Source organism: Nyctibius grandis, chromosome 9 (genome assembly GCF_013368605.1).
Source record: "Nyctibius grandis isolate bNycGra1 chromosome 9, bNycGra1.pri, whole genome shotgun sequence".
Taxonomy (NCBI): domain Eukaryota; kingdom Metazoa; phylum Chordata; class Aves; order Nyctibiiformes; family Nyctibiidae; genus Nyctibius; species Nyctibius grandis.
Window position 1 is genome coordinate 30,452,097 of NC_090666.1, and position 17,151 is coordinate 30,469,247.

Here is a 17,151-nt window from a genome sequence, read left to right on the forward strand (position 1 = left end):
ATGTGTCTATCTTAGCACACTGATTAATGATGTGGCCATTCACCAAATATCTGCAATGGTAAGAGAAGTAACAGTGAGAGCTAACACGCTATTTCATGGGTGGGAAGAGGTTCCATTGAGTTGGGGCCTTCAACTTGCCTCACATATTGCTAGGGCACGCTCCAGACAGCAATTATGTGAAACCACATCCAAAGGTTCATATCCCAGTTCTTTCCACCTTTTAACTCACAAAGGGTCCTTGCTATGGTATTTCTGACCGAGTATCTATATTACATTTAGACCATAACTTCTCTGTTGTAACCAGAAAGCAGTTTACTCACAGTACATGATTTGCAAGGTTTTGAGAACTGCAAAATCACATTGCTACTGGAACAGACTTAGTTACCGGCACGGCCTTCTCCATTAGATACTTGCCACTAAGTAAAGGTCTGTTGAGTGTATAAAGAGGTGGTAGATCTTCTATCTCTGCTATCCTCTGGTATACGGCTCTGGATAGATGATCCCCATGATATAAACTCCCCAAGATGATGCTAGAGAAGTAAATTGGCTCCACAAAGAGGCTAAGTAAGGCTCCTTGAATACCCAATACGTTCCACCTAAGAGGGAGGGAAAAACAAAACAAAAAAACAAAAAAAACACTTTCTTTTTAATGGAACAAGTAACATCTGCCAGACATAACAGCAGTCAATCACAATGGACCAGACTTTCAACCCTTCCTCTTGACCAGCACATGACTATGGTAGCATAGTTGTGACATCTGCCAGAATTTCAGAGATCAGCTTATAAGATGCTCAACAAAATCCTGAGTAAGATGACCTATAGCAACAGGTCTACTGTCAGCATCCACTTCAGGAGCAGAGTCCATAACTTTCCTTCCCCACTAACATGTCTGGTGATGCATTTTCCAGCACCCTAATGCCAGAGATGGACAGGATCATTCAACTGGAGAAAGCCAAACTGTGAGATCCTCAGTCAGAAACAGTAGCTGATGCCTCCAAAAGACACCTGGCAGTGGGTAAACCATCCTTCCCAGAATGCAAGAAGGATTGTGTCTGCAAGACCTCAGCACCTCATCACCATAAGGGAAAGCTTGCCCTTGACACCCTAGCCAAACTGTCCACATCCTGCTGCCAGAAAGGACATATGTTGTTGCTTGCAATATCATGGGCAGGGAGAAAACTGAATCTGAAAACTGAAAATAGGCAAAGAGTGCACATACTCTTTGCTCACTTTAGCTGCTTCACAGACTCCAACCATAAATCCCTGTCTGCATCACCGTGACCTACACTGGATCAGGTCTGGTGGCAGGTATATCACATGCAGAGGAGCAAAATACTGAAGGTTTTTTTGTAGCTGTGTTCATTTGATCCCATTTTGGCTCTCAATCTGTATGTAACAGTCGTACAAAGTACTTCTTAAAACCTCAAAGTCTCCTGCAGAGTATCTTCACTGCCCTTGTCTCTGAGGTATACTTGAAAACAGCTTGGCACTATTAAAATAGCATACTTCAGTACAACTGCAACACCCGGACACAAGCAGCAGGAAAGTTTCTTTTGGTGCTTGAATAAAACAGGTGAGCACAATGGAAGCTCTTGTGCTCATATAGAATGGCTGTCCTTATTAAAAGGCCCACCCTAAACTGGGTTGCAAGGTTCCCCTAGGAAAACTGGGAACTCGGATGCTGCTAACAGTGTTTCTTGCAGCTTGTGCTGGGCTGGCATGGCTCACATCATCATCAGTTCAGGCTAGAAACTATATAGCACAACTGCTTCACTACTGCAAAACCTGAACTACATGTGTTGGCTCCAAGAGTGGCAAAAAATTCAAAAAAAGAAGGGTAAAACAAAAATCACAATCCAAGGAAACAATTTCTTTGCATATCTTTACTGAGGATGAAAATGGAGGCAATGCGCATTGGCTTACTCACCTGTCATTAAAAAAGCTGGCCCTAGTGAACGGGTAAAAATACTGTGCTAATAAAAAATAAGGCATATTTTACATCGAATAAATGCATATTTTGTATGACACTGAAAATGCAATCAGCAACCAAATGTCAGAGTAAAGATATCAAGTGAAAATTATAGCTTCCCAGGGCCAAGATGCCTCTCTAAGGACCTTACCATGACTAGAACTTTGTAAGCACAGAGGTATTTCAAGTGCCAAATGAACCACAATAGGATTTTCTTGTTATTTGCAGTGTTACCTACATCAAGCATAGGGAAGCATATGGACTGCTACAGGCACAGATGATGTTATGGAAGAAACATTCAGAAAGAATTCAAGGCTAAACATCGCAAACTGAGGTCTTACAATTGTATCTGAAACTTCCAGACAAACAAACCGAGCTTCCTCCAGCGAGGCACATCACATTTTACTTTTCATGAACAGTACCTGAGTGATGGATGGACATTTTAGAAAAGGCCAAAGCATTCCTCTGGCAAGCCCTAGCTCCCTAAATAAAACCTTTGCCAGACCCTTTTCCTTACTTCAGTCTTCACTATTTCCAGAGCTTGTGTTTTGCTGCTCCCTCCCACACTTGGTGACCTTCTCCAGCACAGAAAATGAAAGCTGAAGTTTGTCTTGCTAAACTCCTTTTGATTAAAAGGAGGAGTGTGGACACCTGAACAAGCTTCTGCAAGGTGAACTGTATGAACTGGTATTACAAAAGCTACTCTGTGACTTGCTGTTTTGCTGGGGTGTGCTGTATCACGTTCACCACAGCGGTACATGCTCACGAGCACTTGATTCAGAGCGGCTGGCTTGCTGCAAGGATGAGGTTTGCAGAAACCATTCATACAACCAAAGCCTAGAGCTCTTAATATTGATTAGGCAGCGCTGGATGGTGGTTAGGTTTATAGAACTAGCTTTAAATTTCAATTGTTATAATAAAAGAACATATATTTATCTATAGAAACATATACTTGTATCAGAAGCTGGCAGTAACGCAGAGATAAACATGAAATCCAAATGAAGTTCCGCAGATTGTAATGTAGTCAAAAGGAAGGATTGCACAGAGACTTTCTTGTTGTTCCTTTTTTATACTGTACTTTCTGTCAAACAGTAATTTCTCACTTCCACTAGCATGTACATTGAAAACCACCTTTCTAGATATAAACTAAGAAGCTACACCAATACCACACATCAGTTTTCGAAAGGCCACAGGCATTGCCTCTTGAAACGGTAAAACTGCCTCGTCCTTCCAGTTTACAAGCACGAATTGTCAGAACACACGCCAACAAATGCTGTCGATCTAGTAATAACGTTTACTGAAACCACAACTTCTTTTGAAGTTAAAGGGCCAAATTCTGTATTTTACTACAAACAGTGAGGTGCAGAGCAGAAAAAGCAAAATTTATTACAGAAAACTTTAATAAAGTCAGTGTCGCCTTTCCAGTGAAACAATTAAGCAAAGGATTTTATACTTCACGTTAAAAATAGTATCAGAAAAGAGTTAAGTGTCTTAAATCTAGCTTACAAACTTAAACCTTCCAAGGCTCAGATGCAGTTTCTAACCCAGAAATGAACCTTTCCACGCTGCAGTAGAGCAGACATAGGCCCTGGCTGCGGCACAGTGCTCATTTAGGAGCATTTGATGGCTCAAGAAAGCAGTAACAGAAGACAACTCTCCCATCACTAATTCAGCAGTTTAAATCAATCCTGCACCGGCCACAGGCAAAAATGCAGAGCTCCCACATAAAATGACGTGATCTCTGGTCCCATCTTACTGGGCAGATCACAGAGCAGACTGGACCCACGCAGTATCTTTTCTCATCATTAAAGCAGGAAAGTGGCACCACGTTTGCAACAGAGAAAAGCACTAAAGCACAAGTGTAAGTAGAATACAGGAATGCTGCATCACATCAATGGCGATACTCAAATGCCTAAAATAAGGCGCGGAGACGAGATTTGCCCAAGGGGAAGACCACCTCAGCAGGCTGGGAGACACCCTCCAACGTAAAACTTCTCACTGGAAAAATCTGAGACTCTTGTCTTCTTAGCTGAGCTTAAAACTAGTGCCTCTTATGACAGTGTTTTACATATTCTGAGTGTTCTGGTTTTAAGTTACTACATGAATTTTCTTTTACAACCTTTATAAAACTTCAAAATAAAACTGACGTTGAAAATACAAGCTTTTATATTGATATAAAGCACGAGCCACAGGATTTAGGTCCAGACTGCCAGCACTTACATATAGGTGCCTTGATTTGAGCTGAGCGTCTAGATCTCATTACAGCTAATGGCTATTTACTCAACAACCACGGCTGTTGGGCTGAGCAGCTCTCCATCAGAGAGTCGGCCATCCGGTGCCAGGGAAGCTGGGGCACCTGCTGCAGACGGGGATACCTGCGGCTGAATGCCAGCCACGCGCTCAGCAGCATGCAACACTTTCAGCTTCAACTCTGCAGTTCCACAAGTGATGCACAGCACAAGGAAAAGCAACCTGATGTGATGCCAGGAAGTTCAAACAAAGGCGTATTTACTCATCCTGAACTGGCTTTTTGCTTCTGAGTTGCCTTTTGTGAGACAGAAGATCATTCAGAGTCACCAAATGGTTTGGTTCACCTTCTACTAGGGGCTCATTGAGGTGATGTTTAAGCCCTGTCATGTTTGATGAGGCAACAAATTTTCTAAAGCTCTTCTAGCAATAATTAGAAAAGTACTTAAGCACGAGAAGGGAAACAAAAGCTGCAACTCTCTGCCCCAACGATGGCCTTTGCAGATCTGCACACATGACTTGTGTTCAAATCCTGACTATTTACACAGAGGATACTCTCTGTGTAGTGTGTTCACCTGAGGTTTTATAGACAAGCACAGCACTGGGGAAATCTGAATTTCACAAATTTATCATACTCTCTGGCTTCCTTACTCTATATTCACCGCTTAGAACCTCAATCGCCCTACAATAAAAAAAGAGGGCAGAGAAACCAGAGACCTACACCAAATCAAGAGGAATCCTCTCTTCCTTGCTATGTTGTCACATTTCTGCTTGAGACCACCATGTGCTCAGAGGCAACATACCTACAGTGGATTCCTCAAAGGTCTATTGATTTCTTCATGACATACAGCTGGTTTCACAATTCTTGATAAATTTTACTTGCCTTTTTGTGTAACTCTGCAGCAACACTTCCACAGAGTGTGCTAGTGCACCTCTTGAAAAAAAAAAAAAAAAACAACAACCAAAAAACCCACAGGTTGAAAACACACGCTTCAGGTAAAAACTCTCCTCTGAACTTTCCAAAACCAAACTGCATAGAAATTATGTTATTTGCACTATTTTAGAGAAAACATAGAAATTAGGGGAACCTAACAGCAGTAAGCAATAAAGCTTGACGTTAATATGGAACACCTTAGTATCACTCTCAATTTTTATGCAGACAGCAGTACAGAGGAGGTGAGTCACTACGCGTTGCATTTACAATAGTGTGCACAATGTGTGTCAGAATTCATTGCATGAAAATGAAGAGTCTCCTGCAACTACCAAAATGAGTTTACTGTTGAAAAAAATGAAGTTACATTTATGATAGACTGCAAAACCTGACAAAAGCAAGTGTTTACATTTCAAAGTGCTGCTCTTATCAATGTAATTTATAAACAGCAATGACTATGAACAAAGGAAAATTATTTAGTAGGCATTTTGTTTGCAACAAGCTTTTACTTGCAGCCGATGGCAAGGGAGGGAAGGTATCAACGTGTGAGAAGATGTTGGACTATCCCCAAAAAGCATTCTGCCTCCTCACATGCATCTCCTGCCCTCCTCCATGACAGAGGCGCACAGCTCAGCTGCCTCAGGGAGCAATCCCAAAGGCAGGCTTGGCTTACCACGACACAAACAAGATTTCAAGGTCTTTTTAACTGCAATGCGGACCAAGAGCTCCCCGTGACCACTGTGCATCCAAGATGTGGGGCAACTTACTTCTTACCATGAAGGTGTTGGAAGCCGCAGACCCGGGGGCTCCCACTAGCTCTAAACAGAAGGCACTCGTGTTTGCAGTAGCTGCGCCCGTGGGTTTTCCTGCATGTTCCTGGTTTCCAAGACTGCTGTGATCAGCTGCCAAGTTTGAGGCCAGCAGCATCCCCAGGGATGCCCACAGAGCTGTGTGGTGGCCTTCACCTCTGTAGCTCAGTATTTGTCTGTCTTTGCAACCATGTTTGCTGTGGTTTATCATTCATATGCAGGGACACTTCTGCTGCTCAACTTGAACTCAGACCCACACTGGGCAGGTCATGATCTGCCCGCTGTGGACACCCATCTAGCTGGGCTTTACTCATCACCTGGCAGAACGCATGGGCAGAGCTGACTTCACTCTGTAACTGCAATCTGGTTTCTTTTCTGATTTTAAATCAGATTTCTCTTTGTTTCCTTAAGAGATTAACTGAGTATCTATGACCAGCCCACGCCTTTCATAAGCCACAGAATAAACAGGCAGCAACATCTTTATGTGGAGCGGAGTCAGAGCTTCTTCTACATCAAGTGGCTCGGTCAGTGGCCCACACTATAAATCAATAAGTGCAAGAAGTCCAGAGTCTTTGACAGTAGCACTTCTCACAAACGTCTTTTTATTTATCCTGAGGTCAGATTTGCAGTTACAGACAAGAGAATCTGTTTTCCCTTGTAGCTGTACCTAGGCTGGCAACCACGCAGCTCTGACTAGTCCCAGCTTTTCTGGTGTTGCCTGGATTTGCTGCACACCAGGTTACTGGTTTGAGAGGTTACATGATGCTACATCTGGTTATTTAGATGCTAAATCTCAGGTAGTGGTTTCCTACCACTTTCCCCCAGGTTTTTTACCTAGGTATCACACAGCCACCACATATCAAAGTGAATACATTCACATCTGTCACTGTCACTCGGGTTAAGAACTGGTGAGGAAAACTGCTCTTTCTATTCAGAAATCATACCACTTAGAAATAACTGTCAAACCCAAATACAGATGGATGGGCATGGACATAGCTGCAGAACATGCAGCCTTCAGTGAGCATGCGTAGGATTTTAAGATGTGTTTATGAAACTTCATCCATCCCGGAAAACTAGGTGGTGGGGTCAAGAAGACAAAGCCATTGGGGAAATAAAGAGAAAGATTGAGTTACAAATGTCCATTCGGGTTTCCCACTCTGAATAAGCACAAAACGAGGCCAGTGCACAGGCACGTGATGTTCTTTCACACAAAAAGTTATCAGAAATAATATTTTCCCTCCTTTAGTGTAGAAGAGCACCACTGACTTCCCCTTTAACTACTCGACCTAATGTTAAAGCTCTTCTCAATTTCTACAGCCTTCCTACCAATGAAATGGGGTGAAAAAAAATTTTGCTCTTCTCAGCAAGACATGAGCTACAACTGGAATGTTTCGTGAGAAGTTAAGTAATTGTTTGAAGCCAAAAAACTTAAAATGAATGTGGGCAGAAAAACACATCAAAAGGAGAATGACAAAAATAGACATCATAAAGTACCATGGAACAAGGTTAGAATACATTTAAAACAAATGCATGTATATTAATGTCCCAAAACAGTTACTCTGGTCACAGAAACCACCCTAACACCATATTGCAGTGCCACTAGGCACTAACACACTAGGATAATCCTGTTCTAACGCTTCTGACCCAAATGAGATTACACTCATGGCCTTTCAATATTCCTCACAGTTTTTCTTGGATGTTCCTACCAGGCTCAGGAGGGTGCTATATAGCACACTGCAACAAATGGCTCAGAGGCTGGAAATAACAGCTCAGATTATACACATAATCCACACAGATGAGGCTGTTCAGATACAAGGGGTTTTCCTGCCTGTGCAATCCTGCGCCCTGAATTTATCCACGTCTTTTCCAGGTTAAGACTGTGAACCTTTGGGAAAGCTGAGTGGAAATTCACAGAGCTCAGGCATACTGGAGGACCGACTGCTGGACACTACAAAGCAATGCATTCTTTCAAATGTAAATGGACAAAACACGGTCATAAGTGTCAGGGAAATTTAAAAAAAAAAAAAAAAAAAAAAGAAAAGAAAAAAAAAGAATATGAAAATTTGGGCCTCCTTACCCGTCATACAGTCTTTGTTCTGTGTCAAGGGGTTCTATTTGCTTCCTTCACTGGCACAAACAAAATTATTCCCATTAGCCCCAAGGAGAGGTGACAGCTAGCTACGCAAGCGAGAGATGGATTCTGTTCTGCATCACACAAAATCAACAAAATAGTCAAATGTGTTCTAGCTCAACAACTGTCTTCATTTTTTTACTTTGCACTAACAGCAATGACGACGTGATAAAAGAACTCGAATGTGGCATGATTACAATGTCGCGTGGTTGGGAGAAGTCCCTGGCATGAAGCTGGGGAATTTATTTGGTGAATTTTATTGAAAATATTACAAAAGGAACTGAAATGTCATTTTTGTAGAATTATCTTTCAACAACCCCCTGTCCTAGCTTCTGAAAGGCCCTATCTGTTTATGTTAAGGGGATTTAAACTAAAGGAAAATGTCTTCCTTCCGTAGAGATGCTGATTACTTGAGACAAGACTAGAGGAAAAAAGTGATTACATAACCTTCCTCCTGGATTTTTGATTTCCCATACGCAGTTCACAAGAATAGTTCCAACTTAACACAATAGATTTTGAATCAGACTTACTAGGACTTGACAAAACAGCAGAGCTATTTTAATTAAAAAAATATCTAAAATATCACCAACTGAAAAACTTGGCTTTTCTCACCTATTTTGCAAGAACACAGAGGCTGCAAAACACACAGACTCATTTAAAAAATTAAGTTGCAACTCTCCCATACTTCTGATACTTTTGCTAAATTTTTTGGGGGGGTAAGTATTTGTCCATTTACTATTTTGAAAAAAAAAGTCCTTCAATCTTTGTCAAAAAGGACAACAAAGAAGGAATTGGATAAAATATAAATAAAAGCACTACTATTGGAAACAAAACATCTAATTACAGTAAAAATATTTAAACTAAAACAAAAATAATTTTAAAGTTAAAAATTAAAAGTGCCCATCAATTATGATTTTTTTTTACTGGAACACTTTTTCCCTGTATAAAATAATACAAATCTAAACTTACCCATGGAACATGTATGTATCTTTGATATTATAGATCACAGACTGGTTTGGGTTGGAAGGGAACTTTAAAGACCATCTAGTCCAACCTCCCTGCCATGGGCAGGGGCACCTTTCACTAGATCAGGTTGCTCTGTCCAACCTGACTTTGAACATTTCCAAAGATGAGGCAAGGATGTATATCATCAGAGGAAGTTATCCAAATATAAGTAATGAAGTAATACATTTATTGCACTGTTTTGCTAATGTTACATACTACTTTATGGGGAAAAAAAACGCCAAAAAACAAAACATTCTTCTGTTTTTTCCCAGTGATATAAATACAAAACAAAGCTGCCATGACTTGAAGTGGCTGGAATAATAGACAATGCTTTCACTTTGCCTCTGAAGCCAGCAGAAGGTCTGACATCAATTGCAGGTGAAGAATCAGAGCTTTGTCACTGGAGTTACAGCCACCCCCCACGCTACATCTAAGCAATTAAATAAGCCAATCAATAACCTACATGCTCATTGCGGGTATCATGCAACCCTCCTTTCTTGTTCAGTGATAAAAAGCAATAGCAGAGAAACCAATCATTTGATATCTCACCTCGCTATCTTGTCACTGCAGGACATGGTGAGTAGCCTTTCTCCTTGCAATACGCCATCCCACGTCTGGAGAGTGGTAGTGGAGCGCACAGGGATGGTCCCTTCCCCAGATTCTATCTTTGTCCGTAGCTGTCCTCTCGCTTTGCGGTTTGGATGCCTGTCCCCTTGATCTAAATGACAAAAATCACTTACAATCAGCTGAGAAACAGCCCCAAAGTGTTTTACAGATAGCATTACAATAAGAAGAGGCGATCAAAGGCATTTGCCTGTGTCACTGCTGGCTTGCATAACCATTTCTATTGCTCCTTGCAAATGAGCTACAGCATCAGACATCTCTCACCAATACCATCTTCTAAAACACACTTGCAATTAAACCAAGCTTTCCACGAGGAGCAGTACGCAGTAGGTAGCTCTTCAATTCTGTTCTGCGTGTTACAGCCGAATGAAGTTAACGGGGAGATCAAGAAAGGGCCAAGGCAGACAACCACCATTAAAAGATGGGACCAGTGAAACGGTTCGGTTAGTTCTGTACAAATAGTTGCTGACTCACTGGCTTATCTCGGCTGGCATTCAGCCTCTTCAAGACCACATGGTGGATCAGTCTATACTTAACTTCTACCACACAGGAAGAACAGATCAGATTTTTTTTTTTGGAGAGATCTTTGTCTAACACACACCTACACTAAAAGGAGAGAAGACACCTAGATTTTAACTGTGCCGCTTGTACATGCTCAAACAACACTTTTAAACTCCATTGCTCGAGCAGGGCTGCTGTCATACCCTCTTGTGCTGCTTCATGGGGTGAGAAAATCCTAGCGTCGCCACAAGGAGACGTGCTGATATAGAGATGAAACTGCACATTCTCCTTCAGCTTAAACCCGCCTCGCTCCGATTTGATAAAAATGGATTTTTGCTGATCTTCTTTATTGCTGAAACAGAGAATAAAGCTAGAGTCAAAACTGACATTAACACGTAAATAACCATAAGCTGGGCAGTCTTAATAGGCATTAAAAACAAACACAGGATGTCTGGAAATTGTATAGTATAAATCTAGGAGTTATTACAAATAACAAAATTAAAAGACCATCGAGACAAGAAATAGAGAGCCTTTCACATCCCCAGATGTCAAGAGCTTTAAGGCACGTACCAGTGAATGAAACATCCGTATTACCAGAATGAAACATCACCACCCTTTAGCCCACTTGAGATTATTTTGATTTACATGTTTACAGTTTACAAAATGATTCCCAATTATTTTTTTCTGTCCTCTCCTCTCACGGTTGACACCTAAGTGAATACATGTTTTGTTAAAGTCAAACTTTAGGGCAAAGGGCCTGAGTTCTCAATTAAACATCCTAATGCAACAGGACAAGTGTTTCACATTGAAATAATTAAGACAGATGTTTTACAGAGACATGTTTGCAGCTCCATGTGATCAGCTCATCTTCCTTTTCCCTCCAGCTTACCTTAGATAAAGCTCAAGTTGTGTATACAGAAATTTAAGCAGGCACCGGCGAGATATAATCTCCGCATGGCAATCATTTAATGCAAGACCACGATCACTCATGTATTCACCATTGATGCATTTTGTTCCTGTAGAAACACTTATTACCAGGGCATCTTTCACATCTGTACCTGCAAAACAAAATTTCAGGAAGAAGATGCTATTAAAATCACAAATGATCTAGCAAGTTGTCTTCTTGCAGAACCCAAACAAGGCTCCTTTTTCTTTGTTTGCTTCTTTAAAAAAAAAAAAAAAAAGTGTTTTTTTCTTCTTATACTTTCTTTAAAGCAAAAGCTTCACTCAGCCATACCCTCCCTGTACCAGTACGGTCTGTGGTTCTTGTGAGTTCTTCATGTTGGAGTTCAGACAAGTTAGAAATGGAAAACCTGCAGGGAAAAATTGCTGCTTCAGGAAGAGTTATTAAAGCCTGAGCTCTGAAGACTGTGCTTTTTTCCTGAGGCCCAGGCAGCCAGCTAGCTTCCAGCATGTACCTCCTGGCCACCTATGCAGATATCCACAGCGACTTTAGAAATCTGAAAGGTGCTGATTTATTAAAACAGCAACATGTTATGGAAGGGTATTAAGCCAACAACATGAAAGGGAAGACTAGGTGTAAAAGAAAATAAATTATTTGCTTTGTTTTATGTTTAGATCAAAGAGTTTAGACTTAGATAGCAAAATTAATAAAGATAGAATAAATAGAAGGACTATAAGAATAGTGAATAGAGTTAAGGAAACAATAGCCACAGGTGCTCAGAAATTCTGAGAACCACAATGCAACCACAATGCTGCTCATTGGGCCCTTGTATAGCCCCCTCCAGGGCTGGCTTAAAATCCAGTCAAGTTAATCAGTAGTTTCTTAGAAGTTTAGATATAACAAAAGATTTTTAATTGCTTAGAAAATAAGCATTTATCAAAAGAGCATGAGACTATAGAGGTAGAAAACCACTCAACTTAGGTCTACATTGTGGTATATAGTTAATAGAATATCCTGAAGTTTTCTTAGAATTGTAAGGTAAAAACATCTGTGTGTACAGAAGAAGATGGATGAGGAGATAAGTGACCAGGACAAGCCTGAAGACTTCAAGGCCAGAAAGAGGGATTGTGATGGACTTTTGACAAACGAGAAAATTCAGGAACTGAGAATTCGTGGAAAAGTACTGAAGACTTTGTATCTTACGTAATGTATTTTAAAGAGTATATGTAAAGCTTATCAGCAGTATAATGATTCTAGAAGTGTAGTTCTTGGTACTAAATCATTCCATACAATAGAATTAAAAAAATATTTTTGGTGTTTTCTATACAGACAACTGTCTTTATCTCATCAAAAAAAAAAAGGTCAGCTGCATGAAGAATTCAGAAAGACAGGTCAAAATGTTACATCCCTCTAGCAAAACACTCAGCAAAAAAAGCCCCAACAAGCCATACTAATTCCTCTGAAGCTCTCGAGGCCTCAGCAGCAGAGGCAGAAAGCGGCCAAGCCCTGCCAAACGCCTTCTGCTGTCTCCCTCCCGCAGAATAGTTACTGTAGTATGAAAGAGCAGAAAAAACACCTTCAACCTACCTCAAGCACCTAGAGTTGAGGATCCTTCCACAGCCACCTGGCTGCATGACAGCAGTGCTAATATAAGGGGTGTAGCTAGTAATTAGCAAGTGAACGGGTAATTGAGTAATTAAAAAGGTAATTGAGATATGGGCTGTTTGAGCACTCACTCCTGATGAAATATATGGCCTTAAAAAAACCCAACTTGAGCCCAGTTTCCCCCTCCTGACCATGGGGTTGGAGGAGAAGCCCATGGAGGAGAAGCAGGGAGCTGCTGCAGGGAGCTGCTGCACTCTACAACACAAGGCTGTACAATGGGGTCATCTAATGCCAGGGGTTCCCCAGACACATATCCATGCAAAGATGGTTTCTAATTCTGTGTAAAGCTATTTTTTCAGTTAATCAAAATGTACTCACACATTAATTAAGTCTTAATCCTTTGGTCACGTGGCTGTTCTGGGAATTGTGGACATAGGATTGTAATTACAATAAAAACTTGTTAAATATCACAGAATATATTAACTAAAACTCCAGCATGTTCCTCACAGCGTTTTGCATTTGGGGCTAAAACAGTGTTGGTACTACACCAATGTTTATGTTGTCGCTGAGCAGTGCTTGAGGAACATCAAGGCTTTCTCTCCAAACCTCCCAAAGGCCAATGTGCTGGGGGTGGGCAAGAGACTGGGAGGGAACACAGCTGGGACAGGTGAGCGACAGTGACCAAGGGATATCCCATACCATAAGCATTGTGCTCAGCAGTAAGAGATCAGGGAAAGGAAGAGAGGACATTTGAGGCTATGGCGTTTGTCTACCCATGAGTCTTCTCGCCCTCCTTCCATTTTCTCCCCATGCCCCAGGAAAGGGCAGTGAGCAAGAGGCTGGGTGGGTGTTTGGCTGCTGGCCAGCGTCAGCCCACCACGGATGTCTCGTGACAGAGTTTGGGCCACATTGTCCCCTTGTCACACTCCCCTGTCCCTAGAGCATGCAGTTATCATCTACCCTAACCAGCATCCTCAGACCTCTCTGCTCTGTGGAGGAGGCCCCTGCAAACTTCCCTGTAGGAGGAAAGGGCTGGCGTTGCCCAAATACCAAGGGAAGGCTGTACGTTTATCATTGATATCTGTCTGACTCATACAACTAACTGGGGACATTTCATGACAGGCCCAAAATGAATGTCCCATCAAGGATTCAGATGGATTGAAGACCAAGATAAACTTTAGCCTGAGGAAAATTCAGCAGCAGCATGGTCGCAGATCAGCTTATGGCAGAACTTCACTGTTTTAGGTGATCTGGTAGAGCACAGATCTCGTGCCAGCAATCAGAGAACCATGATATTATTGCTGCTTGTACATGCACACCAGTGTCAGCTGCCAAAACATAAGCTGCTTTCTTCATTATTTTTATCAAAATGACTGAGACACAAAGCACTAAGAATAAAATATCGCAAGAATAACTCAACAAAACCTTAAAAACTTGGAAAGCCAGCATAATTTCTTACATAATATGCCAGAAACCAAGAATGCCATCTGTGTGACCGATGTGATGAAACTGATTTTAGATTTACTTTCAAAAAGTTGCACGATTCCTTTTAAAAGGTACATAGAATTTGTAGACCATGAGTTATCTCAGATGTCTCAATAAGGCAGAAGACAGGGACTCTGTGGAAACAGAAGTATTTTCAGGTCTAATTTTACCGTAATTATCTTTAACCAAGATTTAATTGCTATATTAGTGCACCTTGAAGATTAAACAGTAAAAACATATTTCAATACTGGTGGATTGAAAAAAGATAGTTTCCTAGAATGCAAACAGAGCTCTCGTATTTAAGCAGTTAAAATAGTACTTTTTTTTTTCCTTTACCTGTTGTCATGACAATTCCAGCAAGGACTTTTCTACGTGCATGTGGAGATGTGAAATTTTCTGTCAAATCACTGAATTTATCTACAACCAAGCGTGCAACAGCATCAGCTAAAACCTGTAGGATCACACAGAAATGTACGTTAGGAAATTAAACAAATAATTTAAAAATTACAGCAGCATTAGGTTATAAAGATTTGCACTTTTAAATGTTTCGACACAATAAATTAAACAAGTGGAGGTTGAGGAATCAGCAGCATGTCAAGGAGGTGGCTGGGTCCAATTTTCAGGCATGTTGAACACTCGCAGCTCTTCATAAGCGGAAGCAGAGCTCTGTGTGCTCCACGTCTGTTAAAATAAGGTCAGACAGCCCTAAGCCAAGCATCAAAGAACCTAATGCTCATGATCGTTATGAACATTTGAGGCTTAGGAGAACAACTGGATAGACAGATAAGTCTATGCTTTTGTGCTCAAACCTCAAAACACATCATTTCAGGATCCTCAACATTGGACCTGACAAGAAGATTGACGTGCAAAAACCAGGCTCCTCAAACCAACATGCAAACTTTTGATAACAATCAAATTCATTATCTAGTATTATATAAATAAGAATGAATCTGTTTTCAACACTAGTTAAATGCTTCCTATTTCTTATTTTTACATGACATATACAAATTTAGGAACAGAAAATGTCAATGTATAACCCAAAATAACCTATCTCAAAATTAGGAAGGATTTATCTCTTTCACCTTCAGGAGAACTTGAACAATAACAGTCACAGCCTTGTTGTATCTTGCCAGCAGGGTTAGCAAGCAAACCGTTCAGACTGTAAGGGGACCTAAATTCTAATATTAAGGAAAACTTCAAAATACCAGTTCCGCTTTTGTTGAACGACGGTTCGGTTCAACACTGCAGCTAATATCACCTGCTGTTTTTAAGGCAGCTGGAACCCTAACAGCTAGAAGAGATGAGTCAAAATCAAATTCTTGAATTTTCACCTGAAAAGAAACTGAAAACCAGGGAAATCTATGCCACAGCATTGCTAGCACAGCTGGTTGTTCCCAAGGGAGCAGCTGAGAAAGGCAAGTTGCATGGTAGCCGGCATGATGAGCAGTCCCCAGGCTGGCATGAGACATGGGGCAGCCCATCCCCACCCATATTCCACCAGCTCTGGGACCAACAGCCAGAGAGGATAGCCGGGGAGGGAGCTCAGGTCCGTATCTTGGTGCACCAGGGGTACAGAGCTTGATCTGGTTGTCCACGTGTTGGCACCCAGCAGTATCTGAGATGTTCTGGGGTAACGACCTAGCCCTCAGGTTGACACAACAGAAGGACACAGGTCCTCTGTCATACCTGCCAGCAGCAAGCAGATGTCTTAAGACACCCAAGAACATTGAATGTGGTGCTAAACACACATGTAAGTAACTACATCAAGCCCAAAAGGAGGCTTGAGGATCAGAGTCTTCTGCTTATAAACTGTCTTTGGGCTCTCAGTAATGGAAGATGATCACCACTCTCACCCCTCCAGAGGGCCCAATGAAAATCAACAGTCCTGATGGGCATTAGTACACAGAGCCTGGGGGCACCTATTTGAAATGGTACAAACCCTTGAACACAATCAGTTCTAAAAACAGACTGCCAGGGTCAAAGAAAAGAAAGAAAAGAAAGAGAGGGTTTGAAGACTGCCAGCCTGATTCACCACCATTTTCTTAACAACGCTCAGGAGAACCGACAGCCTAGGAAAAACGTGGAGGAGCTCTCAAGGTTAACTTCCTTCTGGAAAAGCTTTAGCAGCCAAGGAAGTAATAATTAAAGCTCAAGGGACATGGTTTCAGAGCTCGACAGCTTCTTCCAGAATCTGACTGGAGACAACGACCAGCAGTCAGTGGTGACTGAGGTCACATCTGCACCAAATGTCGGTCAATGTTTCGCAATTGCACAACTTGTAGAGTCAGAAGACTCTCAACATTGCAAATACAAATTTTCTTGATGCATGTGAATGGACTGTGACTCAGAAACACTTATCAACACATTGAGAAATTTTTCAGGAACGCAGTTTTGCTCAGAGGCTCCAAACACTTCTGGCCAGGCACTGATTTTCATACAAGGTCTTTTTGCTGCTGGATCCAAAATTGTGTTACAGCCTGTGCTCTGACAGCACCATGTCAGCATGAAATCTGCATTTAATTGTGCTAGTAGTTACCTAATGCAGAAAGCTGAACTTTAAGGTATATACACAAAAGAAAAATAATGAGCAACAGTTTTATTATCACCCTGGTTTTAGAAATGGAAAATTAATACACAAAAGGCTTAAATGATTAACTTCCCTGCAGCCATGTGCTCAGATCACTGCAGGGACAAGAAACAGAGTCCCCTTTCTAGTGTTTTAGCCATACCCCACTGCATAATTATAGATACCACTTCCCAGCCCCAAGTTTCATGCTCTAACTTCTGTAATATATATATTTTTCTGCTCCATGTTACAACATGACACGCTGGACAGGAGAACACAGCTGGCAGCCGACAAGCTACCAGGCAATGTAAAATCGTGCTGAATGACATTATGATGGAATATCCTATTGCAGAACTAGTGAAACAAACTTTTCC

The 17,151-nt window shown here is 41.3% G+C and overlaps 1 protein-coding gene across 2 annotated transcripts in view; it reads right to left on the reverse strand.

Moving 5' to 3' along the window:
• The window catches only part of ADARB1 (adenosine deaminase RNA specific B1), a 100,500-nt gene that overhangs the window by 14,837 nt on the left and 68,512 nt on the right, over positions 1-17,151 (reverse strand). For both annotated transcript variants that reach the window (XM_068407733.1, XM_068407734.1), the window contains exons 5-9: positions 14,548-14,662; positions 11,107-11,275; positions 10,421-10,569; positions 9,642-9,810; positions 415-596 (exon numbers count right to left, since the gene is read on the reverse strand). In XM_068407733.1, coding sequence (XP_068263834.1) covers positions 415-596; positions 9,642-9,810; positions 10,421-10,569; positions 11,107-11,275; positions 14,548-14,662 — 784 coding nt within the window. The remainder of the gene's footprint in view (positions 1-414; positions 597-9,641; positions 9,811-10,420; positions 10,570-11,106; positions 11,276-14,547; positions 14,663-17,151) is intronic.